The 25826-nt window shown below is 60.0% G+C and overlaps 3 protein-coding genes across 4 annotated transcripts; 2 read left to right on the top strand and 1 right to left on the bottom strand.

Moving 5' to 3' along the window:
- Positions 1-2459: 2459 nt before the first annotated feature.
- Positions 2460-10487, top strand: C5H1orf210 (chromosome 5 C1orf210 homolog). Its single transcript, XM_014608543.3, has 5 exons — positions 2460-2622; positions 3891-3991; positions 7266-7773; positions 8032-8187; positions 8966-10487. Exons 2-5 carry the CDS (start codon positions 3905-3907, stop codon positions 9301-9303), a joined length of 1089 nt encoding a protein of 362 aa, XP_014464029.1. The 5' UTR covers positions 2460-2622; positions 3891-3904; the 3' UTR covers positions 9304-10487.
- A 3770-nt stretch (positions 10488-14257) lies between these two features.
- On the bottom strand, positions 14258-16069 carry LOC106740149 (uncharacterized). The gene is made up of 2 exons (XM_014608544.3): positions 15582-16069; positions 14258-15287 (listed from the first exon to the last, which is right to left on the bottom strand). The coding sequence occupies exons 1-2, from the start codon at positions 15638-15640 to the stop codon at positions 14684-14686; spliced, it is 663 nt and encodes a 220-aa protein (XP_014464030.2). The 5' UTR covers positions 15641-16069; the 3' UTR covers positions 14258-14683.
- A 342-nt stretch (positions 16070-16411) lies between these two features.
- On the top strand, positions 16412-21283 carry TRIM56 (tripartite motif containing 56). Of its 2 annotated transcripts, none has more exons than XM_059727679.1 (2): positions 16412-16464; positions 17054-21283. In XM_059727679.1, the coding sequence occupies exon 2, from the start codon at positions 17070-17072 to the stop codon at positions 19116-19118; it is 2049 nt and encodes a 682-aa protein (XP_059583662.1). In that variant the 5' UTR covers positions 16412-16464; positions 17054-17069; the 3' UTR covers positions 19119-21283. The 2 variants fall into 2 exon arrangements, with proteins under 2 accessions (XP_059583662.1, XP_059583661.1); XM_059727678.1 differs by having other exon boundaries at positions 16434-16553.
- Positions 21284-25826: the final 4543 nt, after the last annotated feature.

Here is a 25826-nt window from a genome sequence, read left to right as displayed (position 1 = left end):
CATGGGCAAAGAATGCAGCACTCCCCTGAATATCACAAGCCAGAAGAGCAGGGATGGGATGAGAGGGGCAGCAGCCAAGGGGAGGCTGCAGCCAAAGATTCGCCTGGATGTTCCTGGCTGCTCAGTCCCTTTAACCGTGCAGCCGCTCGAGCAGACAGAGTCCACTGCCCTTGGCACCCCTGAAGCGCTTGGCTCTGGCCCCGTCTACAGGGGTACAGGCCAAAGAGCCCCCTGTGCCCTGCTAAAGACTCAGGGACTGACTGCAGGGAGGGGAGAGTGACCTGGGAGCAGCATGGGGTCTCTGCCTGGTAGATCCTTGACCTCTTTCTCCCAGGGCCCAGCTTGATTTGCGGGGCGAGCGGGGGTGGTGGGGGGCAGCACAGCAGTGAGAAGGTGATGAGGGCGATGGGGGTGGCAGCACATGCATATAGGGCAGTGGTGAGCCCAGGCGAACAGCAGCAGCACACATGTGTAGAGCAGTGGCGGGTGCAAGCTAGTGGCGGCAGGACACATGTAGGGCAGTGGCAGGAAGCACACGAGTGTAGGGCAGTAGTGGGTATGGGCACCACTCGCATGTTGGGCAGTGGCAGGCACAGGTGAGTGGTGGTGGCACACGCACATAGGGCAGTGGTGGAGGTGGCATGTGTGTAGGGCAGTGGCGGACACGGGTGAGTGGTGGCAGCACATGTGTGTAGGGCAGTGGCAGACACAGTGGCACACGTGTGTACGGCAGTGATGGGCACAGGCGAGTAGTGGTGGCACATGCATGTAGGGCAGTGGCAAGTGCAGGTGATTAGCAGCAGCACATGCATATAGGGCAGTGGTGGGTGCAGGTGAGCGGCAGGCTGGGTGCTCAGACAGGCTTCCTCCGGCGGAGCAGGGCATGGGGAGGCAGGGTGCCACACGCACAAGAAGAAGCAGGGCCCATCGCTGCAGCCATGGCTGGAAACCGCAGGAGCCAAAGTCACTGGGGGTGCTTGTACACTAATTATGAGCATTAAATGCGTTACATGCAAAGTAGTAATGTCAATCGTTGTGATACGTTACGAGAGTGAAATAAACCCAGAGAATATCTTTAGCTAGAAAAACCCGATAATGTGTACAAGCGCCCTGGCAGACACTTCCCTTGCTCTGCCGCCTCATCAGGGGAGGGGGACTCTGGGCCTCCCTCCCTGCACTCTGGGGTGGGGGGGGGCACGGCTTGGGGTCAGCACTGTCCCCTGGCTCCCCCCAGCTGCTCCATCACACACCTGTACCGGGCTGGGGCCATGGCAGGGCAGGCGCCTGGGCCTCGGCCTGGGCGTTTCTAGGGTCTGTGAAGGCTGAGGCCATCCTGCCGTGGAGAGCCAGCACTGGGGGGGTGGGGGGGAGGAAACTGCCCTATTGTTCAGGACTGCCTCTCGCTTCCTGCCAGACGGCTGGAGGAGCCTCCTACCCCTGAGACCTAACCAAGTCTGACGCACCCATGGGCTACGTCCCTGCCCGCTTCCCTGGCCCAGGGCCCCCGCGGAGCTCAGCCGCCCAGGCAGACCCCAGCTGTGGCCACAGACCGGTCCCACAGACCCAGTGTTTTCTGACCTAAGCCTCCCAGGTCTGACAGACCTCTGCTGCTTCTGGGTCCCGGGGGCCGGGGCAGAGGTGCGCAGCCCCTGGGCAAAGCCAAAGGGCAGCCTCTGGCATGAAGCCAACGAGCATCAATGCTACTGGCCAGCAGCAGGGCAGGACCCCCGGGCCCTGGGAACAGAGGCAGAACCAGACCAATCCCAAATGGAAGACAAGAAACAAGTAATGCTTCTAGCAAACCAGGCACTCGGTCCAGCTGGGATCCGTGACCAGACTGGGCCTGGAGTCGTGGGACAGTGGCACAGAGGTGGGGGGCCTGGCCCTGCTGCTACTGCAGCTCCCACAAGGGCTGATCTACCCTAGCTCTCCCGCCATGGGCCCAGGCCAGGCGGCAGTGGGCCTGAGCCCCCAGGGACATGTGCCCGCTGCCACCAGCCTGAGCGCATGGAAGCTGAGACCCACTGCCACCGTGCGTCCTGGGGCACGCTGGCCAGCGCTCGCCTGATCCTGATGGACCCGCGCAGCTGCACGTGGCACTCTCCTCGAGACGCTACTGCAGCAGCAAATCGCGCCCTCCCTGCCCCACATGCTCATGGCCCTGCTCCCTCCAGCTGCACGTTGTCCAGACAGCAGCCGTGCAGCAGCCGTATGGCCACAGCACAGCACAGCACACAGGGCCAGAACCGCACACCCCGGGTACATGCGTGGCACACTGGCACGACAGCCACATCCACGCACATACTCCCCCTGCACGGCTGTGACCTGGCACAGCTGCCAGAACTGCCTTTCGGGACACCAGCCCACCATCTCAGGCTCCCTGGGGACCAGTCAAGAGCCGGGCTGGCTGCTCTCCCATGGAGCCCACCAGACCCGCCTAGCCTGTGCTCATGCCCAGAGTACAGGGCCAAGGAGCCCAGGGAGGCACAAGCAGGTTAATCTGTAACCAGCTCCTTCACCTTTCACCTCTCTTTCCCGCTCTCGACTTCCTGGGACTCCACCTTCCGCCCCAGGCAGAGGCAGGCCGGAGCCAGAGGGAGCAGGTGCCAGGCGCTGCGGCAGGTAACCCTGCGAGGGGGAGGCAGAGGAGGGCGGCGGGAGGCAGCAGGGCTGGGAAGCTCCTCTCCTCTCCTCTCGGTGTTCTGCCCTAATGGCCTCTTCGGAGGAGGGGCAGGGCTGGGACAGGGTGTGAGAGTGACCTGGGCACCAGGCCGATGCCGGACAGCTGGTTGCACCCCACCCCAGCCTGTGCAAACCGGAGGAACGAGCTGGGCTGACAGGCAGCATCCAGCAGCTCTGGCACTGGGCCCTGCATAGCAGGACCAGGCTGGCGCGGTGGGAGCCCATGCAGGGAGCCTGGCTGCCCTCCCACCTGGGAGCTGAGCACGGCCCACAGCACCTCCGACACAGGGTACCCCGTCACTCTACGCACGTCCCTCAGTCCTGCCAGGTGTCCGGGCTCCAGTATCGCCTGAGACCCAGGCTTACACTGCCGCGTTCTCCCGGGATCCCCCATAAGCAGGAGGACAAGGCCTGCAGAACTGCCCTGCCCCACGGCCGGAGCGCTGGTCCCTGCTGTGCTGGCAGCTGAGGCCTTTGCAGGAAGAGAGCCGTAGCCTGGCTCACTGGCAGCGCGCCAGCTGGCACGACCCTGCCGCTTGTGCACTCGGCGTCTTTGGAGGCCCTGACCGCACCTGCGCCTGGATGCTGCAGCCAGTGTCAGCCCCAGCACGAGGTGGGGAGAGAGGGGCCTGGCGCAGGTGGGGGCAAGCCCAGGCACTGCAGAGCACTCTCTCCAGAGCATGAAGGGAGCATGTCCCCCGGGTTTGGGGATGGTTGGCACTGACAGACCCCCTCAACCTTGCTCCACCCCCTCCTTCCCCAGCACTTTCATAAAGCCAGTGCTGACAGACCCCCCCTGCTATGCCCTGCTCTCTGCCATCCATTCCTGATCCTTTCCCCTGCACTTATGGTTGTGGCGCACTGCCCAGAGTGCCACCCTCCCCGAGGCCTGGGAGCCCTGCGTGTGCTCGTCCCCCCCGTGTGGACATGGAGACAGGGTAGAGGGGTGTGCACCTGGGCAAGGTCACCCCAAGTTGGAACTGGAGGGCATGGCACCCTTGGGCTCAGTCCCAGGTGCAGATCAGGCCCCACTGCTTCTCTTGAGCTGCTCCTTGCCTCAACCCCCACCCCCTGCACTGCCACTGCATCCTTGCTGCTGTTCGTTACCATGGGTGCCGACCCCTCCTGCATCACACCCGCCTCCTAGCCAGGCAGTGCCGGCAGGCTCTGCACCTCCCTCTGCGCCAACCCACCTCTCTGTTGTGCAGCTTCACGGAGCCCCATGGCAGGTGTCTGGATCCTGTGGGTCTGCGGCCTCCTCTGCACCTGGGCCCTGGCAGTAGGACACCCCTGCCACGTTGGCAGCCAGGTGGGTAGGGGGCATGTACCTGTGCAGGGGGAGGGTGCAAAAACCCCAAGGCCTGGTCCAAAGCACTGTGTGCAGAATGGTGACCGCAGCCAGCTCCAAGCAGGGCTTGTAGGGCACTGCTGTAACAGATCCCACTAATAACAGCACCAACGACCCACAGCAAGGGGGTCAGGGGAGACTAGAGCGGGACAGCAGGCAGGGGAGGGGCCCCCAAGCCCCAGGCACAGTCACACGTACCCAGGCCAGGAGGGCTACCGGGCTGCAGGGGGCTGGATTTGCCTCTGGGGTTCCTACAGGGACCCTGGCACTTTTGCTCTGGCTCAGCTGCTGGAAGATGTTCTGGAGCCTGGGGGCAGGAGGCCAGAGGAGAGGCTTGTGCCAGCCACGGCAGCCCAAGCGCTGGCAGCCAGGAGTCACCCAGCTATACCAGCATCAGTATCACAACCCCGGCTGGTGCTCCCAAGAAGAGAGAGAGGAGTGTGGGCCAGCAGGCCCCACCTGGCAAGTGTAGACACCGCCCCAGCGGGACACAGGCCAGGCTGACCCCACCTTGCCTGCACCGTGCCCTGGGAGGGGCCCTCCCCAGAGCCTTCCCATCCGGCCCAACGGCTCCCATGGCCTCTGACTCAGCAACAAGCATCACGTGTGCACCAGCCGCTCTGCAACAAGCCCAGGGCGGGAGGGAGATGGGAACAGAGCGCTCAGCTGGCACAGGACCTGCACCAGTGCCGAACAGAGCAGAAGAATCACTGCCCTTGATTTGCAAGTGAGACTCCTGTCGATGCACTCTGGTTGATGTTAATACAACCCAGGAGACTGCTGGGGGGGGTTTCCAGCAAGAGCGCTCTGTTGGCTTGTATTCAGGCTATGGTCTACTGGAAGCCCCAAGCCCTTCTCTACAGCACTACAGCCTGGCCAGTCATTCCCAGCCTGTATTGTGCATGTGATTATTTCATCCCAAGTGTAGGACTGAGCACTCGTTCCTGTTGAAGCTCATCTGGTTGATTGCATGCCATTTCACCAGGCTATCCTGGTCATTCTGGATGCTCGTCCTGCGCTACGCAGTGTCTGGAGTACACTCCACCCAGCCTGGTGTCATTACAAATTTGCTAAGCGTGCACTCAATCCCATCATCCGAGTCATTAATGAAGATGTTGCACGATCCCAAGCCCAAAACAGATCCCTGGAAAACCCCACTTGATACCTCTTTGCAACTAGGCATGGACCTATCAATGACTATTCCTTGAGTACCATGATACAACCAGTTACAGTACTTCCATCTAGTTTGTATTTCCTTACAGTGAGAATGCCATGGGAGAGAGTGTCAACAAGCCTTACTAAAATCAATGCTTATGACATCCACTGCTCTCCCCCTGCCTTCCCCAACCACAGAGCCTGTCACCTTATTGCTGTTGGGAAGCAGGTTGGTCAGGCATGACTTGCTCCTGGTGAATCCAGGCTGGCTGCTACTGATCACCTGGTTCTCCTGTAGGTGCTTCACAATTTTTTCCTGGTGTGCCCATGTGATACTTTTATACTCTTCCCGAGTACTATGACCAAGCATCCACTTTTTTGTAGAATTCCTTTTTGATTTTTGGCTCATTGAAGAGATTGCTGTGTAGCCAGGTTGGTCTCCTGCAGCACTTCCCACTCTTCTGTTGCATTGGCATAGATTGCTCCTGAGCCCTTAAAGTGCAGTCAGCTCTCCTGAACTCCTCCTCCCCTCCACCTCCCCTCCAACAAAGTGCTGAGGGAATTAGCAGAAGTCATTGCGGGACCCCTGGCACCGCTTTACAAGCACTCGTGGTGCTCTGGCGAGGTGCCGGAGGACTGGAAAAGGGCCAGTGTGGTTGCCATTTTCAAAAAAGGGAGGAAGGAGGACCCAAGGAACTATAGGCCAGTTAGTCTTACCTCGGTCCTGGGGAAGCTTTTTGAGAGAGTTATCCTGGCGCATGTCCACGAGGGGCAGCAGGGGAGGTTATGCTCAGGGGCGACCAACATGGGTTCATTCGAGGCATGTCCTGTCAGACCAACCTAGTGGCCTTCTACGACCAGGTCACAACATCCTTAGACGCAGGGGTAGCAGTGGACGTAGTCTTTCTGGACTTCAGGAAGGCCTTCGACACTGTCTCTCACCCCATTCTCATTAAAAAAACTAGGGGACTGTGGTGTCGACACTTACACAGTCAGATGGGTCACTAACTGGCTGGAGGGCTGCACCCCAAGAGTGGTGGTGGACGGGTCATTTTCAACCTGGAGGGATGTGGGCAGTGGGGTCCCCAGGGCTCGGTCCTCGGACCCTCGCTGTTCAACATCTTCATCAGTGACTTGGACAAGAGGGTAAAAAACACCCTGTTCAAATTTGCAGACAACACTAAGATGTGGGGGGATGTGGGCACACTAGAAGGGAGGAATAGGCTGCAATCAGACCGGGACAGGTTACAGGGGTGGGCAGATGAGAACAGGATGGGTTCAACACTGACAAGTGCAAGGTGTTGCACTTGGGCAGGAAGACCCAGCAGCAGACCTACAGGCTGGGAACTCCCTTCTCGTCAGTGCAGAGGCAGAAAAGGATCTTGGAGTCATTACTGATGCCAAAATGAACATGGGCCGGCAGTGCAGGGACACGGTCAGGAAGGCCAACCACACCTTGTCATGCATCCACAGATGCATCTCAAGCAGGTCCAAGAAGGTGATCCTCCCCCTCTATGTGGCACTGGTCAGGCCGCACTTTGAGTACTGCGTCCAGGTCTGGGCGCCGCACTTCAGGAGGGATGTGGACAGCATGCAGCGGGTCCAGAGGAGGCCACCCGTATGATCAGGGGGCAGCAGGACAGGCCCTACGAGGAGAGGTGACGGGACCTGAACCTGTTCAGCCTCCACAAGAGAAGGCTGAGCAGGGATCTAGTGGCCTGTTACAAACTAGTCAGAGGGGACCAGCAGGCATTGGGGGAGTCCCTGTTCCCCCGAGCACTGCCAGGAGCGACCTGTCCTTTCTGGTTCATGCCTAGCTCTGGCAGGCTGCTCTGAGATGGAGCAGCTGTGGGTCTTTGCGTGGCTTGTGCTGACACTAGATACTGCACTGGGACAGTTCTTGCTGGGACCTGCCAGCAGCCCCTGGGCGCTGTGTCTACAGGTGCTGCTTTTCTCTAGAACCCTGCAAAGAGCAATTAATGAATCAATTAGGTAACGAGGCTTGTACCCCTGGGGAGCCTGGCTCTTGGGGATGCTGGAGGGAGGCTGCACCCCTCACATGATGATGCTGTTTCTCCAGGGCTGGGCTGACTGCAGCGGCAACAGCCTGCTCCGCACTCCTGACGCTCTCCTCCGGACCATCACCGGCCTGGACCTTTCCCGCAACTCCCTGGTGGTGCCCAAACATGGGGCCCTGCTGAATGGCTTCCCCGCTTTGCGCTCCCTCAACCTGTCTAGCAACCCTCTCTTCACGCTCTACCCAGCCACCTTCTCTGGCCTCGGGGCACTGCGCCTGCTGGACCTGAGCCACTGTGGCCTTGCCCACCTTCACCCTGCAGCCCTCCAGGGCCTAGGGAACCTGCACACGCTGCTCCTGTGGGGCAACTGGCTCCGGGCCCTGGAGGTGTCCATGATCCCAGCTCATGGGGTCCTCTCGCACCTGGACCTGCGCAACAACCAGCTGGCCTACGCTGCTGGCCCTGTCCTGCAGCGGATGGGAGGAATTCTGCGGGTCCAGCTGCAGGGCAACCCCTGGGCCTGCAACTGCTCTGCCTCTGTGCTCCAGCAGTGGCTGCTGCAGAGGCAAGGTGAGGAAGGGTCATGGGTCGGGGCTGGGGTGGGTGGATTCACCAAGTCTTCCTCCCAGGGAGCGGGGAGGGCTCGGTGCCTTGGGATGGGACTTTGGGCAGGGGCATCCCACCACCTGCCCCGGGAGCTGGAGCAGAAGGGAACAGGCCCAGGGCAGGGAGCACCACGCACATGCTGCTCCTTTCTTCACATACTTGGGACCGGGGGGGGGGACCCAGGGCTGAGGCCCCCGCACTGAGACAGGTTCTTTCCCCCAGCTGTGCAGGTCCTGTGCGCCTCACCCCCTGCACTCCAGGGCCAGGACATCAAGACCCTGACCTCCCAGGACCTGGGCTGCAGGGGACAGCGGCGGCTCCCCCGCGCGGAGCCCTCGACTAGCACACAGCCGCTGCCCACGGCAGCTGGGAATGACAGTGAGTTGTGAAGCTATGGGGTGGGATTCCCCTCTCCCCCACAGCATCCACTGCCCCCAAAGCTCAGACCTGTCAGTCCTTCACTGAGGTCTGAATCCCTGTCTGGTGCTGCCCTGGTGGCCATGCCACCAGGGCATTGCAGCGATGGCACAAGCCTGGCAGCTGCATGCCCCATGCAGCCCCTGCCTGGCACCTGGACAGGCTGCGCGGGTTGTTCTGCACTGGGCCAGCCACAGCAGCATTCTCCCAGCTGAGAGCAGGGGCTGGTGCTGGCAGTGCCTGTAGTGTCACCAGTGCTCCACAGCACAGTCCTCAAGCCATGTGCCACAGGCACCCCCAGCTCCCATCAGACTGAGCCAGCTAACCCCACGTGGCACCGGGCAATAAACCCGAGCCCAAAGCTCCAGGACGCAGCCTCCCAGCTCCTTCCTGAGCTACCATCTCCTGCTGCAGGAACCCCAGTGCCAAGTCAGCTGTCAGTCCCTTCCCCTCCCACCAGTGCACCAGCCACCCCCACTCCGTCTAGCTGTCAAACTTGTGGGTTGGTCCCAGATGGCCAGAGGATTTCAAGGGTTCAATCACTACCCAGGCCCCAGCACTGAGCCCCACCGTTGTGCTGTCCCCACACAGCCCCTGCCCTGCACAGAGCAGACAGGAAGCAGCACCGCTCTGCTCTGCACTGCTCACGGGACATGGAGCTAAGCACTCACCTGCGCGCGCGGGGGCGGAGGGGGGGAGAGTGCAGCTCCACAGCATCTTCCGTCTGTCTTCTGCCCAGCAGCCACCACACCGCTGGTAGGGAAGGGGGGCAACAGTTGGCCATACCTTGTTGGCTTCATCCTGTGCGCCATTGGCATCTCTATCCTGATTGCACTGGCGGCCAAGTGCAAACTCTTCCACAAGAACTTTGCCAGCTACCGCCACCGACCGCTGCCCGATACCAGCTCAGTGGTGAATGGCTCGGCCGAGGAGAGCGCAGCCTGGGAGGAGAACCAGCCTGGGCCCATCGGAAGGCTGCAGCCAGAGGAGGACGATGGCTTCATCGAGGATAACTACATCCAGCCCAGAGAGCAGCTTCAGGAAGAGGAGGACATGGAGCCGCACTTCCCTCTCTGAAGCTGGGTTCTGCCCAGCTTCTCCTCTGCCCTCTCGGGCCATAGCCCTCCCACTCCTCCTCCCAGGCTGGGGCCTTTGCCTCCTGCCTCCCCACCCAGACTCCCCTGCATCCTTTGAGGCTGGGACTTCTGCCCTGCGGGCCCCCTCCTCATCCCAGAGGCTGTGGCATCCCAGCACCCCCTCCTCACCAGCCCATGCCCTTGTTCCTGCTTTGCTCCTCCTGTTTAAGTGGGGCCAGGAGACCTGGAAGAAGATGGAGCCAAGAGGCACGCAAGGAAGGGTCTGCCTAGGAAGAGCGGAGTGGTGAGGGCACAGTGAAGAGGCTGCCCTTGCCAGGAAGCTGTGCGGGCCTCACTTTCTCCCAGGGGTGTGCAGGCCCAGATCACCGGGGGCCTGTGTGTGGCACTGACAGCAAACAGCCCCATCCTGTCCTGTGTGTCTCTGCGTCAACACTGGTGGCACCAGGGGAACCCAGCCCCACGCTGCTGCTGCTGCTGCTGCTCTGAGCAAGTCAGAGACGCTGGTTCGCTCAGCACCTGCCCCACTCCCAGCAGCCCAAGCCAGGGCTCTGGGCCATCACACACTCCTGGGCTTGGGAGCCAGAGAGGTGACTGGATCCTTCCACGTGAAGCTTTGTCTTTGCAATCCAGGGAAGGGAGGCTCCAGGCAGCTGAACAAAGCTGCGGACCCGTGGGACAGGCCATATATCGCTGCTTGCCAGCTGTTCCGAGCGCAGGCCTCATGAAACCTGGGAGAGCGCAGGGAGGATGGGCCAGAGCCGGTATCATGACAAGTATCAGGCCAGCTGGCCCAGTGCCAGGCCAGACTGGCTCACTGTGCAGCCAGAGCATGTAGAGCAGCTGTGCAGCTGCTCCACAGGTCAGTGCCACCTGTTCCTCCTGCCTCGGAACAGGCCCTTGTTGCAGGCCCTTCCTCTCCCTGGCTGCAAGGCTCTGCATTAAATGGCTGCTTGAGTCCTGGGACTGGATGATCAATGCAATGGTAGCTTAGGGTGATTTTTATCCTCGTCCCTGTCTCGGTGGGGTTTGTTCATCCAACAGCAAGGTGCAGCCACCTCTGGGGCAGAACATAGCCAACAGCAGGTTAAGAGAACTGCTAATGACATAAAATCCTGTAGCTGTAGAGGAATGTGTCAACATAATAAAAAATTCAGTGTTTTTAAACTGGCGTGCACTTGATGGCAACAACCTATTCCCTTCCCATGCCGTATGTAAGCTCACCAGAGGGCAATACAGAAGTCCGAACTGATTCAAGGGACAAAGGAGGTAGGACAAAAGTAGAACTGGGCCAGGCCTGACATTAACACTGCACACTGCAAAGTCCCAGAGATCTTCAGTTCACTGGAAGCTGGAGTAATAGCCACAGACCAGGAAGGAACAATCCACCCCTTTCCAGCACTGCCAGCTGCTCTTGACTCCACTCTCCTGTCACTTGATTGAAAGGCCAGTGCCACCAGCTGTCGTGGTGTGCTTGATTAGGCTGGCTGCAGCCTCATCTGGTCCCTGACACTACCCCCTGAAGCCAGCCCAGGCTTAGCTTCTAGAGCAGGGGCGGGCAAAATACAGCCCACAGGCCAGATCTGGCCTGCCAGGTGATTCTACCCAGCCCACAGGACCCCTCCAAAAACAATTATTACTGACCTGCGGCTGCACCTCTGAAAGCTGGCAGGAGGTGGGCTTTCAGAGGTGGCACACCATCAGACCGGGCAGACTCTGCATGTTCACCTCTGTGGGGCTTCCACCACCCCATCTGCGATCCCCAGGTGGAGGCACCGAGCACAATGGTGTGCAACTGGCTGGCTGGTGAGTGGGGAGAGGAGCGCCTGCTTGCAGCGGCAGGTGGTGTGGGGTTTGTGGGTGGGAGGACATACCTATCTGGCTGGGCAGGCTCAATGCCTCTGTGTGCTGCTCCCCACTGGAGTGCTGGATGTGGAGGCATGAAGCCGGCTTGGCCCGGCCTGATGGCATGCGACTCCCACCTGAAGTGCTGGCAGCCATGCGTGCTGACATAGAGCTGGCCTGGTCTGGCTCAAAAGTGTGTGCCAGCAGGCCGTGTGGGCTCCGTGCCACAACGTACAGCTCTTGGGACTCAACCAGAGCTGTGCGCTGCCAGGGGGCTCTGCCTGTATCCAACCAGGAGCACCCCGAGGGCCCACCACCTGCTGCTGCTGCTGCTGCTGGCATTGTGGGGTATGCACCATGCGGGGGTGGGGGGCATGTGCCAGGGGGCACATACACACCCACACCACCCCAGAAACCCCACACCCACCCACATCCCCTCATACTTAGGGTGACCACCTGTCCCTAGTTGGGTGGGGCAGTCCCGGGATGGGATCATCAAGACCCCCCACTCAGGGGTCTTCAAGAGGAGGTTATATATGCATCTAGCTGGGGTCATCTAGACCCAGCACTCTTTCCTGCCTATGCAGGGGGTCGGACTCGATCTATTAAGGTCCCTTCTGACCCTAACATCTATGAATCTACAAAAGACCCGGTCTGGGGCTGCATGACTCCGAGACAGCATTTGTCCCAGAGTTGCAGCATCGTGCAGGGATCCGGGTTTCATAGATTTCATAGACATTAGGGCTGGAAGGGACCTCATAAGATCATCAGGTCCAGGGCCCTGCCCAAGGGGCAGGAAGCCAGCTAGGGTCAAAGGATCCCGGCAAGATAAATGTCCAAATGTTTCTTGAAAGTGTCCAGAGTAGGTGCTTGCACCACCTGTGGGGGAGTTTGTTCCAGGCCCTGGGGACTCAGATGGTAAACAAGTTTTTCCTCATTATGTCCACCCTAAAATGATCTTCCAGGAGCTTGTGACCATTGGACCTTGTCATGCCCTGGGGTGCTCTGAACAGTCGTTCCCCCAGATCCTGATGCACACCCCTTATGTACTTACAGGCTGCCACCAAGTCACCCCTGAGCCTGCGCTTCTCCAGGCTGAAGAGCTTGCAGCCCCTCTTCATAAGGCCTGTTCTCATGCTCTCTGATCACACACATGGCTCTCCTCTGGACTCTTTCAAGCTTCTCCACGTCATTCCTAAATTGTGGAGCCCAGAACTGGACACAATACTCCAGCTGCAGCCTCACCAAGGCTGAGTACAGCAGGAGGATAACATCCTGGGTCTTGCTCAAGATGCAAGTAGACCTGGACAGGTTAGACAAGTGGGTAGAAAACAACAGGATGCAGTTCAATGAGGAGAAATGCAAAGTGCTGCACCTAGGGAAGAAAAATGTCCAGCACACCTACTGCCTAGGGAATGACCTGCTGGGTGGCACAGAGGTGGAAAGGGATCTTGGAGTCCTAGTGGACTCCAAGATGAACATGAGCCGGCAGTGTGACGAAGCCATCAGAAAAGCCAATGGCACTTTATCGTGCATCAGCAGGTGCATGACGAATAGGTCCAAGGAGGTGATACTTCCCCTCTATCGGGCGCTGGTCAGACCGCAGTTGGAGTACTGCGTGCAATTCTGGGCGCCGCACTTCAAGAGAGATGTGGATAACCTGGAGAGGGTCCAGAGAAGGGCCACTCGTATGGTCAAGGGCCTGCAGACCAAGCCCTACGAGGAGAGACTAGAGAAACTGGACCTTTTCAGCCTCCGCAAGAGAAGGTTGAGAGGCGACCTTGTAGCTGCCTATAAGTTCATCACAGGGGCACAGAAGGGAATTGGTGAGTATTTATTCACCCAGGCGCCCCCGGGGGTTACAAGAAACAATGGCCACAAGCTAGCAGAGAGCAGATTTAGACTGGACATTAGGAAGAACTTCTTCACAGTTCGAGTGGCCAAGGTCTGGAACGGGCTCCCAAGGGAGGTGGTGCTCTCCCCTACCCTGGGGGTCTTCAAGAGGAGGTTAGATAAGCATCTAGCTGGGGTCATCTAGACCCAGCACTCTTTCCTGCCGATGCAGGGGGTCGGACTCGATGATCTGTTAGGGTCGGAAGGGACCTCAATAGCTATGAATCATCTAAGAATCTATGTATTGGTAGATGCAAGCCAGAGTTTTGTTTGCTTTGCCAGTTGCAGTATCGCATTGGTGGCTCATATTCATCTGGTGGTCAATCATGACCCCCAAGACTCTTTCGGACATAGTGCTGGCGAGTGTAGCATTGCCAAGCCTATAAGTGCGATGAGGGGTTTTATTCCAGAGGTGCAGCACCTTGCATTTCCCCATATTGAATGCCATCAGGTTTTCATCCGCCCACCTTGCAAGCCTATCAAGGTCGGCCTGGATCACCAGCCTATCCTCAAGTATGGAGACTCTTCCCCAAAGTTCACCTTGCATGCAAACAGCATACCAGTCTGCAAGGGGCTGCTGGGAGTGGGACAAAGGGGGTTCCATGTGCACGTGCCTGCCTGCACACATGTATGTGGCTGGGAAAGACACAGGCAGCATGGAGGGCAGCTCCCAGCAGGTAGGTCTATGGGGGGCAGAGGGAGTGTGGGGAGGGGGCACAGATTGAGGCCCCTACAGTGAGGGAAGAAGTGAGGCTGAGGGTGCTGCCCAGCCAGCCTGGTGTGTGGGGGTCCCTGGGTTGGGGCAGGGAGCAGAACTGAGCCAAAGGTGGCTTGTCCAGGGGGTGCAGGGGAGGACAGCTCCCAGCCCCTGTGCACATCCCAGGGAGGGGAGCATGGGGTGTATGTGCCCACCAAATTTGTGAGGAGTGGGGGGGGGGGGATGTGCCCTGCTGCCTTTCCCCCGGGAGCCCTGCCCTGCCTGGCAGCGGGGTGAAGTTGTGCCCCTGCTGCTGCCAGGCGAGCGGGGGGTATGCAGGTAGTGTGGGGCTCCCAGGGAAGGATAGCAGGGTGGGGAGCCCTGAGCCCGCAGTGCGCAGCTTGGCGGGGGGGGCAGCCAGCAGCAGACATGTGCCTTGCCCTCCCCTTTTGAAAAGGTGGTCACCCTGTGTGACCACCCCCCACAACCTCCACACACAATATCCAAGAGGAAGACTGTATTTTGAGCTATGATGTGAGCCCTGTACACACACCGCAAATGAACGTAAATCAGGACAAAAATATTTTCTGAAAGTTCTAGTCCAGGGGTAGGCAATGTTTTTTGGCCAGAGTGCCGAAAAACCCACAATGTCTACCTTGGAAGGTGCCGAAGTCCGGAGCAGCTGCTTGCAGCCTCCAAGCTGCAGCCGGCCCACAGAGCCCTGTCTGCTTGCAGCAGGACTTGCAGCGTCCCAGCTGCCGGCTGGAGCAGCCTGGGCTCCCTGGCTGGCAGCAGCTGCTTGGAGCCCGGGCTGGCGGTGGTGTGCTGAGTAAAATGGCCTTGCGTGCCATGCTCCACGTGCGTGCCGGGGGTTGCTGACCCCTGTTAGTCCAGGTTTGATTTTTAGCGTATGATTCTTTTTCTGGTTCTAAGATAGCAACCCCTCACCCCCAATCCCAAAGAAGTACTTCCCGGGCCAAAGGTCAGGAGTTAGGGGGTAGGACTTCAGTCCCAAGATGGTGACCAAGGTGGCGGCGCCACCTTTGCAGCCCTTGACACCTTGCCAGGAGTGGCTCGGGCGCAGCTGAGATACCCGCGTCCCCGCTCTAGGGCAAGGGGAGCCGGCACCGGCAGTCAGTCTCTCATGTTTCCTGGCTTGAGCTGCATCCAGTTCCCTCCCGAGAGGGATGTTGTCTCCTCCTGGACAACCAGGGCACCAGTGGCTCCAGGCAGTGTGGCAGAGTCTCCTCCTCCTCCGCCAGGCAGAGCTGCGGTCCCCCGCAAAGGCTGCGCCCCAGCCCCGAGCACCCGGGTGCTCAGCTGTTCTCTTCCAGGCTCGCCAGCACGTCCCAGTCCCAGCTCTGGGCAGGCGCTGCCGGGCTGCCCTTCTCCAGCCTGCTCTCCCGCCGTCACGCCTCTCCTCCGGGCACCTCCTGGACGCCGGCACATCAGAGCCGTTCAAGACCGGGTTCATCTCGTCTGCCCGGTCTGGAGCCAGCCTGGTGCTTCGTCCGTCCTTCGCCGTGTGCCGGCTGAAGAAATAAACGGAGTCACACGGTGTCGCGGCCACAGGACTGCAGGTAGCACAGACGTATCGCAACAAAACCTGTCGTCACGCTTCCCCCCCTTAATAATCAGCTACGCAGGTCAAGCCCCCCTCTGCCCCCTTTGTGGAAAGCCATCAGCAACAGCTTCTGCGCGGCTTTTCCTCCCTGGGGAGCCGGCTCCGGCTCCGAAACGCCGTGGATGCCCCTTCCCCAGGGTGGGACAGACGGATCCTCGCTGTCGAGGGACTTCTCCCCTCCTTACGTCCAGGGTGCTCTTACCCTCCCCGCGCCAGGAGCTGTTCCTTTCTGGCTCCAGCTTCTGGAAAGGACCAAGTCATTTTGGGTGTCACCAGGTCCTTTCCTCAAAGCAGGCCCTAGTACCACAGCGGGGGACCCTGCACCATTGGTGTGACCCCTCAGGACTGGTGAGGGTGCACTCGGGTACCACGGGCGCCTGCGCCGGCTCCCCGGCCCGGCCCGGCCCGGCCCGGCCCCGTCCGTCCAGGCCGAGCTCTGCGGCTGCCTCTGACCCACAGCCGGCAGCCCGGGGGTTGTGCCCCTCCCGCTGCAGCGCGGCCTGCCTGGGCGCCGCCCCCCGGCGCCAGGACCGGCACCCGCCCGCCCCGACCCCGCTGGGCAGCAACCCCCGGCGGCTCGGGCCTCCCGCAGCAGCGCAGCCAGCCCCGCGGCGCCCGCTCCCGCCTGCCCGGCAAGCAGAGCGGGCTGCCCCGGCCCGGCCCGGACACGCCCGCCACTGCAGGCAGCCCACGGCTAACCCCGGGTCTCGCCAAGGCACCAAGCCTCGGGGCTCCCCTGCCGGCGCCTCCCCAGCGCGGCGCGGCGCGGCCCGGCTCGGCTCGGCTCGGCTCGGCAGGGCGGGGGGGGCGCCCACCTGCCGCCAGCACCGGGCACGAGCCCGAGCCCGAGCCCGAGCGCTGCCCCGGGCCGGCGGGGCGGCTCACAGCCGCGCCTGAGCGCGAGCACGGCCCGCGGGAGCCCCGCCCCCCCGGCTCGGCGCGCGGCCGCAGTCTGGGCGGGGCGCCTTGCCCCCGCCCCCGCCCCGCCCCGCCACAGCGCGCGTGCGCGGCAGAGCGGCTCCCGGACGTGACGTCACGCGCGGCCCGCGGAAGACGGAGCGCGGCCGCGGAGCGAGCGCGGCCAGGTCGGGCGGGGCCCTTGCCCGCGGCAGCCGGCGCACCTGGGGCGCGGCCCGGACCCGCCCCCGCCGCTTCCCGCCCGCCTCCTGGGGAGGTCCGCGCGGGGGCTGAGGGCGGGGCTGTGGGGAGGGGGGCGCGGCCGGGGGCTGAGGGGAGGTGAGCGCGGGGTCCTGGGGGCGCGGGCGGGGCTGGCGGGAGGGCAGGTGAGCGCGGGGTCGGGGGCTGAGGGGAGGTGAGCGCGGGCGCGGCCGGGGGCTGAGGGGAGGTGAGCGCGGGGTCCCGGGGGCTGAGTGGGGGGTCGGGGGCTGAGGGGAGGTGAGCATGGGGGCCCGGGGGCGGGGGCAGGGCCGAGGGGAGGTGAGCGCGGGGTCCTGGGGGCTGAGGGGAGGTGAGCATGGGGGCCCGGGGGCGGGGGCAGGGCCGAGGGGAGGTGAGCGCAGGGTCCTGGGGGCTGAGGGGGGGTCCTGGGGGCTGAGGGGAGGTGAGCATGGGGGCCCGGGGGCGGGGGCAGGGCCGAGGGGAGCTCATGGCGGGGCTCCTGGGCCCCGAGTGCAGAAGCAGGGCGGCCCCTGACAGCTGTGCTGCTGTTGGCAGGTGTCAGCGGGGGACGATGGCTCAGGCCTCTGCATCGCTGCAGGATTTAATCCGGGAGGATTTCCTGACCTGTAAGATCTGCTACGAGCTGTACACGGTGCCGAAGATCCTGCCGTGCCTCCACAGCTACTGCCAGCGATGCCTGGAGCTGCTGCTGAAGGATGGAGCCCTGCACTGCCCCGAGTGCCGGCTGAAGACGGAGGCCCCCGGTGGGGCCTCCACTCTGAAAACCAACTTCTTCATCAACAGCCTCCTGGAGCTATTCCAACTCAAGCACAAGCGCGACCTGGCCTGCACCGTCTGCTCCGACGCCCAGAGGACCCAGCCTGCCACCGCCCGCTGCCTGGACTGCAAAGACTTCTTGTGCCAGACCTGCACGCAGGGCCACTGCTGCTCCCGCCTCACCCTGCACCACAAGGTGGTGAAGCTGGAGCAGTTCTTGGCTGGGGAGCACGATGCCGAGATGAGGCTTCTGCAGGAGCTGTGCTGCCAGGACCACCAGCAGGAAGCGCTGCGGTTCTTCTGCGACACCTGCGGCGCTCCCATCTGCAGGGACTGCCGCATGCTGGACCACTTTGAGCACAAGGTGGTGTCCATGGCCAGCGCCGTGCAGCGGGAGCGGCCTTCTGTGGAGCAGCTGATCGAGAGCCTGGGGGGAACCATTGTTGGCATCTCTGAGCGGGAGAAGACTGTGGGGGTGGCGATGGACACGCTGGAAGCTGCAGGTGAGAACATCAAGGAGACGATCACCAAGTATGTGGAAGACCTCAGTGCCTACCTCCACGCCCAGAAGGACGCTGCACTGGGCGAGCTGTCAGCTTTCCTGACCCAGCAGATGGAGAGGTATCAGCAGGTGAAGGAGGAGCTGCAGAACCAGAGAGACAAAGCCATCAGCACGAGGGAGTTCTCCCAGAGGATCCTGGATGTGGGGAAGGACTACGAGATCCTCCATTTGGAGGGCATGATAAGGAACAGGATCCAGGAGCTCCAGGCATACACCCCGCAGGAGCTAAAGAGCCAAGTCCCTAAACTGACCATTTCCTGGGACGAGCCTACGCAGCTCTCAAAAGCAGCGTTCTTCAGCCTGGCTTTTCCCCAGCAGCAGCCAGAAGGAGACGTGGACGCTTTTGAGGCTGGCAGCGAGAGGTCTGTGTCACTCAGGGATGTGTTTGATGACAACATCAACTCATCCCTTGACTCAGAGGAGGACTGCTGTCTGAGCTCTGACGAGAGGGTGCTTTCCACCCCTGAGGCGAGCCTTTCCCCATGCAGAAGGCATGGGCTGCAGCCTGTGTGTGTCTTTACCTTTGAGGTAAAACAATACCCCTCTTACTCAAAGCCCAGCATCTCGGGGATTGCAGTCCTGCCGCACAAGGACGGCTATCTCCTCCTGGACCAGGCAAATGAAGAGATAAGGCAGTACAGCATTAAAGGGTTTCTCCAGAAGTCGATACCTCTGCCGGATGATGACAGGGGCTTCTGCGGTATTTCAGTCTGTGGAGACACCTTGGCCTGCTCCTCAGACACGTACCTCTTCTTCTTGACACTGGATGGCAAGTTCCTGCGCAAGCTGCGGCTAAGGGGAAGTGAGTCCTCCTATGCTCTCACATCCTTCAAGGACTCCTATGTTGCTGTCAGCGAGGGGACGCTCTGCTCCATCTCCCTGTACAGCCCCTCCGGGCACTGCGTGGGCAGAGTGAAACCTCCGGATTACGAGGATGGGAAGTTCTTGTTTGTTGCTGTCAATGCCTGGGAGGAATTCATCGTCTCAGACTTTGTCAAGAAGCAGGTTCTCATCCTCAAGAAGTCAGGGCAGATCCTCAATGTGCTGAAGGCACCGCACTCACCACTTTCGAAGCCATTCAGTGTCTGTGTGAATGCACTCGGCAGTATTTTTGTGGTTGATCAGTTCCAGGTGATTCAATTCTCAAGAGACGGCAGGAGAGGGGGGGAGATACTGAGCAGCCAGAGGCAACGGAAGAGGCCCCGGGTCATCACCGTGGATCTGGATGGGCGCCTCGTCCTGGTGCGGGAAGACTGCCACGTCCACGTTGTTTGGCCTTAGCATTGTCCATGGAGCCTGAATTGAGTGTCCAAATCTGGTTCTGCAGTCCCAGGTCTGAGCCCTTTTGTTCATAGCATGAGCATGGCCATCTCCAGGTGCATTATGGAGCCTTGGCCTGGACAGCAAGGAACAGCAGAGCGGGGGGTCCGGTCTGGAATCTCTGCTTCAAGGGCTCTGAAAATGCTGGGGCAGTGGGGGAATCATTCACTACCTGAAACAAGGTCCATGCTACTGATGCTTGTCTCCTCCCCTGACACCAGGGATTACAGGGATGCTGCAGTGTGGCAGCTCCACCTGACCTGCAGATTGTGCTACAGAAAGAGCAGCTGAGAGACGCCTTGGCTTGCCCTGTGTTTGGAAGTTGGCTCTGGGGGAGGTCTTTGAACTGTTTCACTGTAACAGGACAACCTGGCACCATTCAGAGCCAGAAGCCAGCAGGAAGTGTCAGATTCTGACTTGCTGCCCTGGGGCATAGCTCAGATGAAGGGCTGCTTCATCTCCACGTACACTTTCTTCCCTCAGGTCTCACTGAGAATCAGCCCATCATCTCAGCCCCTTCAGCTTCAGCCTCTCCTCTCTGCAGGGGTCAGCATCCTCGTTGCCTCAAGCAGGTTGACCAGAAATGACAAATCTAGTGCCTGCCAGGAAGGGAGGGATCCGGGTCTGAGGAGAGTGGTTAATGCTGCCTGGACAAGAGACTGCATCCAGAGAGCCCAAACCCAAAGCTCCCAGCCTTGCCAGCGGCGACGACTGAAGGGGTACTCACGAGGGAGGCAGCAGTGGTAGTTTCTGTCCCCAGGTGTAGAGGGTGATGGTTTCCAACATTCCTCTCCTCATGATCCTGCCAGACCCTGGCAGCGCAGCCGGTGCTTGGGGGAGAGCAGGGTGGCAGGGGGTCTTGGCGTACATGTACATTTGGGGCCACAGACTGCACAATTGTTACTACATTCCAGCATCGCCCGTCACTACTGTGCAGGCAGGCACAGCAGCCAGAAGTGAACATGCGGTGCGCATGGCTTAGTGTGAGCCACCTTCCAGGATGTCTTTGCGCTTTGCTTGAATGAAGCCCATGGCAGGTCCTCTGAAGGAGCCTGGCAGTGGGCAAGAGAACAAAGGAGCTCAGAGCTCTTCCTGGAGTCGGGGACAGAGATGAGGCCAGTCACTGGCAGCTTTATTGCTACCGGAGTGCTTGTGCTTAGAGGCAGGGGCAGGGGCACTGTCTGGGAGCTGTACAAGCCCAGAGGCTAAACAGTCATGTGCTTTGGCACCACATCAGTTGTGCTCCCAGGAGACGTGTGTTCCTTTGCATGCCCCCTGCACGTCCTCACCAGCACTCCTGCCCACACAAGTCACTTCTCTCCTGCTGTGGTGCATATGGAGCCTGGTGCCTCTGCAAGGTTCCCATGACCAGAATCATTCCCTACCCCACCTGCATCCTTTCTTTATTCCTTCTCCAAGGTGCATGGGAAGGGGCTCTCCTTCCTCCCTGTGTCTGTGATGATGCACTGCATGTGTGAGGCCCAGGGACCCCTGCAGAGCTGAGCCAGGCACTTGGCACGTCCTGGGCTCCAGCTGGGTCCTGCACATGCAGTCTGAAGCCAGCTGTGCCAGTATGGGCCAGGCAGTGGAGCTCCCAGCTCCCGCCCTCCCTGGGTGTGACGACTGGCTTCAGTCCCTGCAGGCTGGTGGGAGGAAGGGGGGGCTGCTCTTTGGCACCAAGGGACAGTCCCTGCTGTGCTGAGGGATGTGATGCTACTGCACGTAGAGCTAAGTTCCATGGGCTACTCATAACCGTGTCCCACTGTCTCCTGTGTGCGACTGCTGTCTGCCTCTGCTGCCACCTTCCTCCTGGTGTGACATCACCAGCCTCCCCCTGCTGAGCATTGCTGTGAGGAGGGGGTAGTGGGGTGCAGTGCCTGCACTGTACATCCTTCCAGACCAGCCTGTCTTCTAGAGTGGATCTCACTGCAGACATGGTGAAATCCCAGAGTTGCAGCGTCTCATCACCGAGATGCCAGCTGGGTCACGATGCTCAGCCAGCAGCACTTGTCTCCAATCCAGGCTTCAGGAGTGTCTGCGTGGAGCTGGGAATGGGAGGCTGGGTTCCAAGCCTGTTGCCTTTCAAGTCTGTACCTCTTTTGTAATAAATTCCTCTTTCCCTGTCAGGACGTGCAAGGTTCCTTTATGGGACGCTGGGGCCATGTTCTCTACCACTAGTGTTTACAGACGTGTCAGTTCCTGCACTTCTGTGGTGGGGGGGGTGTTCCCACTTGCCTGGCTGCAGTCTCTGCCTGTGGGTGTGCAGCCCTGCCCTCACCTCTGGCAGCGGGAGCAAGGCCCTGGGGGCTTGGGGATCGGCTCCTGGCGTGTCAGGTTCTGCCTGCAGGGCCTGAGTAGGTGAGCCCCGAGCCCTCTTAGGAATAGCCGATGCAGGGTGTGCTCGTGGCGTCTGCTGACAGGCCCAAGTGCCTTGCTCTCAGCTCAGCCAGCTGTGGCCCAGCCTGCCCAAGGGTCACGGCTCCAGGCTCCTTAGCATAAAGATGATCAGCACAACTCTCCCTGGGCCTGAGGTGATAGGAAGGCATTAGTGAGCAGCTCCAGGAGCAGCCTCTTTACCATTGCTGCTGAGGTGGAGAAGAGCCAGCGAGACTGGCGGTTGGAGGGGGAGGTCATAGAGAACCTCCAGAGGTCACATCCAGCCTGAGGCAGGACCAGCCCTGTCCAAACCAGCCCAGACAGCCATACTTTAAACTCTGCATAAGACTGCCTTAAACCCTGATGCACCACGGACCTAACACCGGCCTGCCACAGGTAAAGCAGCCAGTGTCCTGCTTCTATAAGAAGTTATCAATATACGCTCAAGAGGTCTTGGGCAGAGGCCATGTCCCCTGCTATAGAGGAAGGCAGTGCCCCCTGCCCCCGGTCTGTACCATCTGACCGTGGGGTAAAATTCCTGTCCACTCCCAAATGTGGTGTCAGCCTGACCCTGAGCAGAAGGGTAAAACCCTGTAGCCAGGAAACTGACTTTGGGCCCAGCAGGAGCATTGACTCAGCCCAGTTCAAGTCCCCAGCCTGGGCTGCAGCCAGCACCCGGTGCCTTGGGGAAGATCTTAAAAACGTCTTGACACGTAGCAGAAGCAGGGTTGGGAGGGGAACCAGCAAAGCCCAGAAACAAGGGAGATACCTATAGTAGCACATAGGCGTCACTATGCCTAGATTATCCCTGATCAGGTGCTGTCCAGCTGCTGCTTGAACCCCTCTGGTGATGGAGAATCCAGCTCTTCCCGGCCATCTCTTCCACTGCCTCACTACTCCTACAGTGATGTTTTTCTAGTTATCCAATTTAAACTTACTTTGCTGCAACTTCCAACCATTGGTCTGCATCCTTCTCTCTGCAGCAAAACAGTAAAGGTGCTTTTCCTCTTCTCCTTGGCAGCCTTTCAAGTTTTTGCAGACTGCTGTCATGTCCCCTCTTAAGTGCCTTTTATGCAGGCTGAACATGCCCAGCTCCTTCAGCCTCTCCTGATCTGACTTGCCTTCCAAGCCCTCGGTCATTTTTTTTTTTTGCTGCCCTGGACCTTCTCTACATCCTTTTTAAAATGTGGAGGCCCAAACTTCACACAGTATCCACGTGAGGCCTGACTAGTGTTGAGTAGAGAGGTATGATCACCTCCGTGTCTTGCACCTAATGCATTTGTCCACACGGAATGTTATCCTGTTAGTTCTAGCCTAACTTTCCAATTTGCTGAGAGCCGGACACCTCAGAGAAACATAAATGTGGGAGTAACACAAGGTGGGAGTCATTGTTCACTCCTTATCTGGAACTCACATTGGGCCTGTCCCTGGAGTCCTTTCCAAACAGGCTGGAAGCAGCAGCCATGGCCCAGGGTGGAGACACTCCAAGGACAATGCTAACATACGGGAGGAAGGTGGAACAGGGCTCGGAGCTTGTTGTTCTCATAGTTTCATAGTAGTTAGGGGTCAGAAGGGACCTGAATAGATCACCTAGTCTAACCCCCCGCCACTGGTTGGAGCACACACTGGGATCACGTGACCCCAGACAGGTGTTCATCCAACCTCTTTTTGAATTTACCCAAGGTAGGAGCGAGGACCACTTCCCTAGGAAGTTGGTTCCAGATCCTGGCCACCCTAACTGTGAAATATTGCCTCCTAATCTCTAACCTGAACCTATTCTCTAGCAGCTTCTGGCCATTGTTCCTCATCACCCCAGGTGCTGCTGGGGAGGATAGGCCCCTTCCTATTTGCTGCTGGTCTCCCCTAACGAGTTTGTAGGCAGCCACCAAATCCCCCCTCAGCCTCCACTTGCTGAGGCTGAACAGGTTCAGGTCCCTCAGCCTCTCCTCGCAGGGCCTGCCCTGCTGCCCTCCAACTAAGCGGGTGGCCTCCTCTGGACCCTCTCAAGGCAAGCCACATCCTTCTTAAAGTGTGGTGCCCAGAACTGGATGCAGTACTCCAGTTGAGGCCGGACCAATGTCGTGTAGAGGGGGAGGATCACCTCTCTGGACCGGCTTGAGACGCACCTTTGGATGCACGACAAGGTGCAGTTGGCTTTGCTGGCTGCGGTCTGGCATTGGCGGCTCATGTTCATCTTGGAGTCAATAATGACTCCAAGATCCCTTTCCGCCTCTGTGCTTTCAAGAAGGGACCTCCCCAGCCTGTGTGTGTGCTGTGGATCCCTTCTCCCCAGGTGCAGCACCCTGCACTTGTCTACGTTGAACCCCATCCTATTCTCCTCCGCCCACTTCTGTAGTCTGTCTGAATCTAATTGCAGCCTCTCTTCCCCTTCAAGCATGTCTACCTCTCCCCACATCTTGGTGTCATAGGCAAACTTGGACAATGTGTTTTCTAACACATTTCTCGTCCAAGTCGCTGATAAAGAAATTGAACAGTGCAGACCCCAGGACCGAGCCCTGGGGGACCCCACTGCCCACATCCTGCCAGGTCAAGTAGGACCTGTCCGCCACCACTCTCTGGGTGCACATCGGCCAATTTTTGACCCATCCAACTGTGCAGGCATCAATGCCACAGCCACTCATTTTATTAATGAGAATGGGGTGAGAGACCGTGTCAAAGGTCTTCTTAAAGTCCAGAAAGACTACGTCCATGATGACACCATCATCCAGGGATTTAGTTACTTGGTCATAAAAGGCCATCAGGTTGGTCTGGCAGGACCTGCCTTTGATGAACCCATGCTGATTTCCCCTGGGCATGATCTCCCCTGCTGGCCCCTCACAGATGTGCTCCTTGATAATTTTTTCAAGGATTTTCCTCCAGGACGGATGTGAGGCTTATGGGCCTGGTGTCTGAGCTCTTGTTTGTGCACTCCCCAGAAGGGGATGAGGAAAGCAGCAACCAGAGGGTGGGGGGGGGCCCGGGAGGTGTCACGTGGATTGTCTTGCATGGAGCTGTTTGCACCGCTGGGCCCCAGACTGCCTGGGCACAGACAGGAGCTCTGCAGGCAGAGCCCAGGGGCTCTCCTCACTGCTGCAGCATCAAGCGGGCAGGGCCAGGGTGCGCTTGACTAGGGCTGCTCTCACCCAGGGCAGCAGGTGCCCCAGTAATGGGACCAAGGGATCTGTATGACCAGACCATCGAGTCACGTCATGCTTCAGCAGTGCAGGTTTCTGGGGGCTCCTTCAGGGACTGGGACAGTTCCCTATCTGCATGCAGCTGCTCGGGGCCTGGCAGGGCCCTGGAAGGAAGGACACCGGGCAGCAGGCAAGCCTGCTGCATCTTGTCTCCACCTGTCTTGGCCCCCCCCCCCCCCCCCCAGCCCCCTGCCCAGGAGATGCAGCAGAGTCGGGGACAGTTGCCCGGACTGGGCTGGCGCTACCACAGCCCTTGCCCCAACTCGGCTGCCAGGAGCCACAGCCTGTGCCCAGTGCGTGGATCCAGACCAAGGCCACATGGGTGACTCAGCAACTTTATTGCGTTTCTCTTCCCGATACCAGACCCGAGCGAGCAAGGCAGGAAGGCTGGCAGGGTAGGCCAGGGCAGCCGGTGCCCTCAAACCTGCGCTTACTCCCATGAGGCTTTTCTTAAGACACTTGTCCAGGGCAGGTCTCAGCCACATCCAAGGCACTAGGGAAGGCCTCAGAGATGAGCCAGTGGGGACAGAGGCGGCACAGGCATCACATGTGACAAGACAGAGACCAGCAAGGTGGCTTTGGGGCAGTGCAAACACATCAGGGCTGCAGGTGGGCCTCCTCCTGGAAACCATGGTGTCTTCACGCAGCAGGCAGAGGCATCCCCCAGGCAGACAGGCACCAGTGCCGAGGGAGGCATTCCCGTGCACACGCACGCTCTCACTCACACAAACACACTGTGCAGCCAGGATACGGCTGGGCATTGTGGAGACCCCCCCCCCCCCCCCCCCCCCGGCACTGTAGCGGGGGGGGATCACTGCACACCCACTCCTGGCCAGCCAGACGCAGCCAGGCTCCTTCCTCCTGCAAGTGCTGTTCCCAGCCCTGACACCAAGCTGCCCTGTGCCCTTGGGTGATTCACATCATCCTTGTGCTCGCCGGTCCTCCCCTCCCAGGTGCCCACACAGCCCAGGCTGCTGCCCGGCCCGGGGGAGGCAGTGCTGTTGTACACAACAGAGGTGCTACACTTTAACCTGGGGAACACCCTGGGGACTCCAGAGGTTTGAGGGGAGGGTGAGCACCAGGAGACCAAGGCAGAGCA

Source organism: Alligator mississippiensis, chromosome 5 (genome assembly GCF_030867095.1).
Source record: "Alligator mississippiensis isolate rAllMis1 chromosome 5, rAllMis1, whole genome shotgun sequence".
In the NCBI taxonomy this organism is placed as follows: Eukaryota; Metazoa; Chordata; order Crocodylia; family Alligatoridae; genus Alligator; species Alligator mississippiensis.
This window is presented reverse-complemented; position numbering and strand designations above follow the sequence as displayed.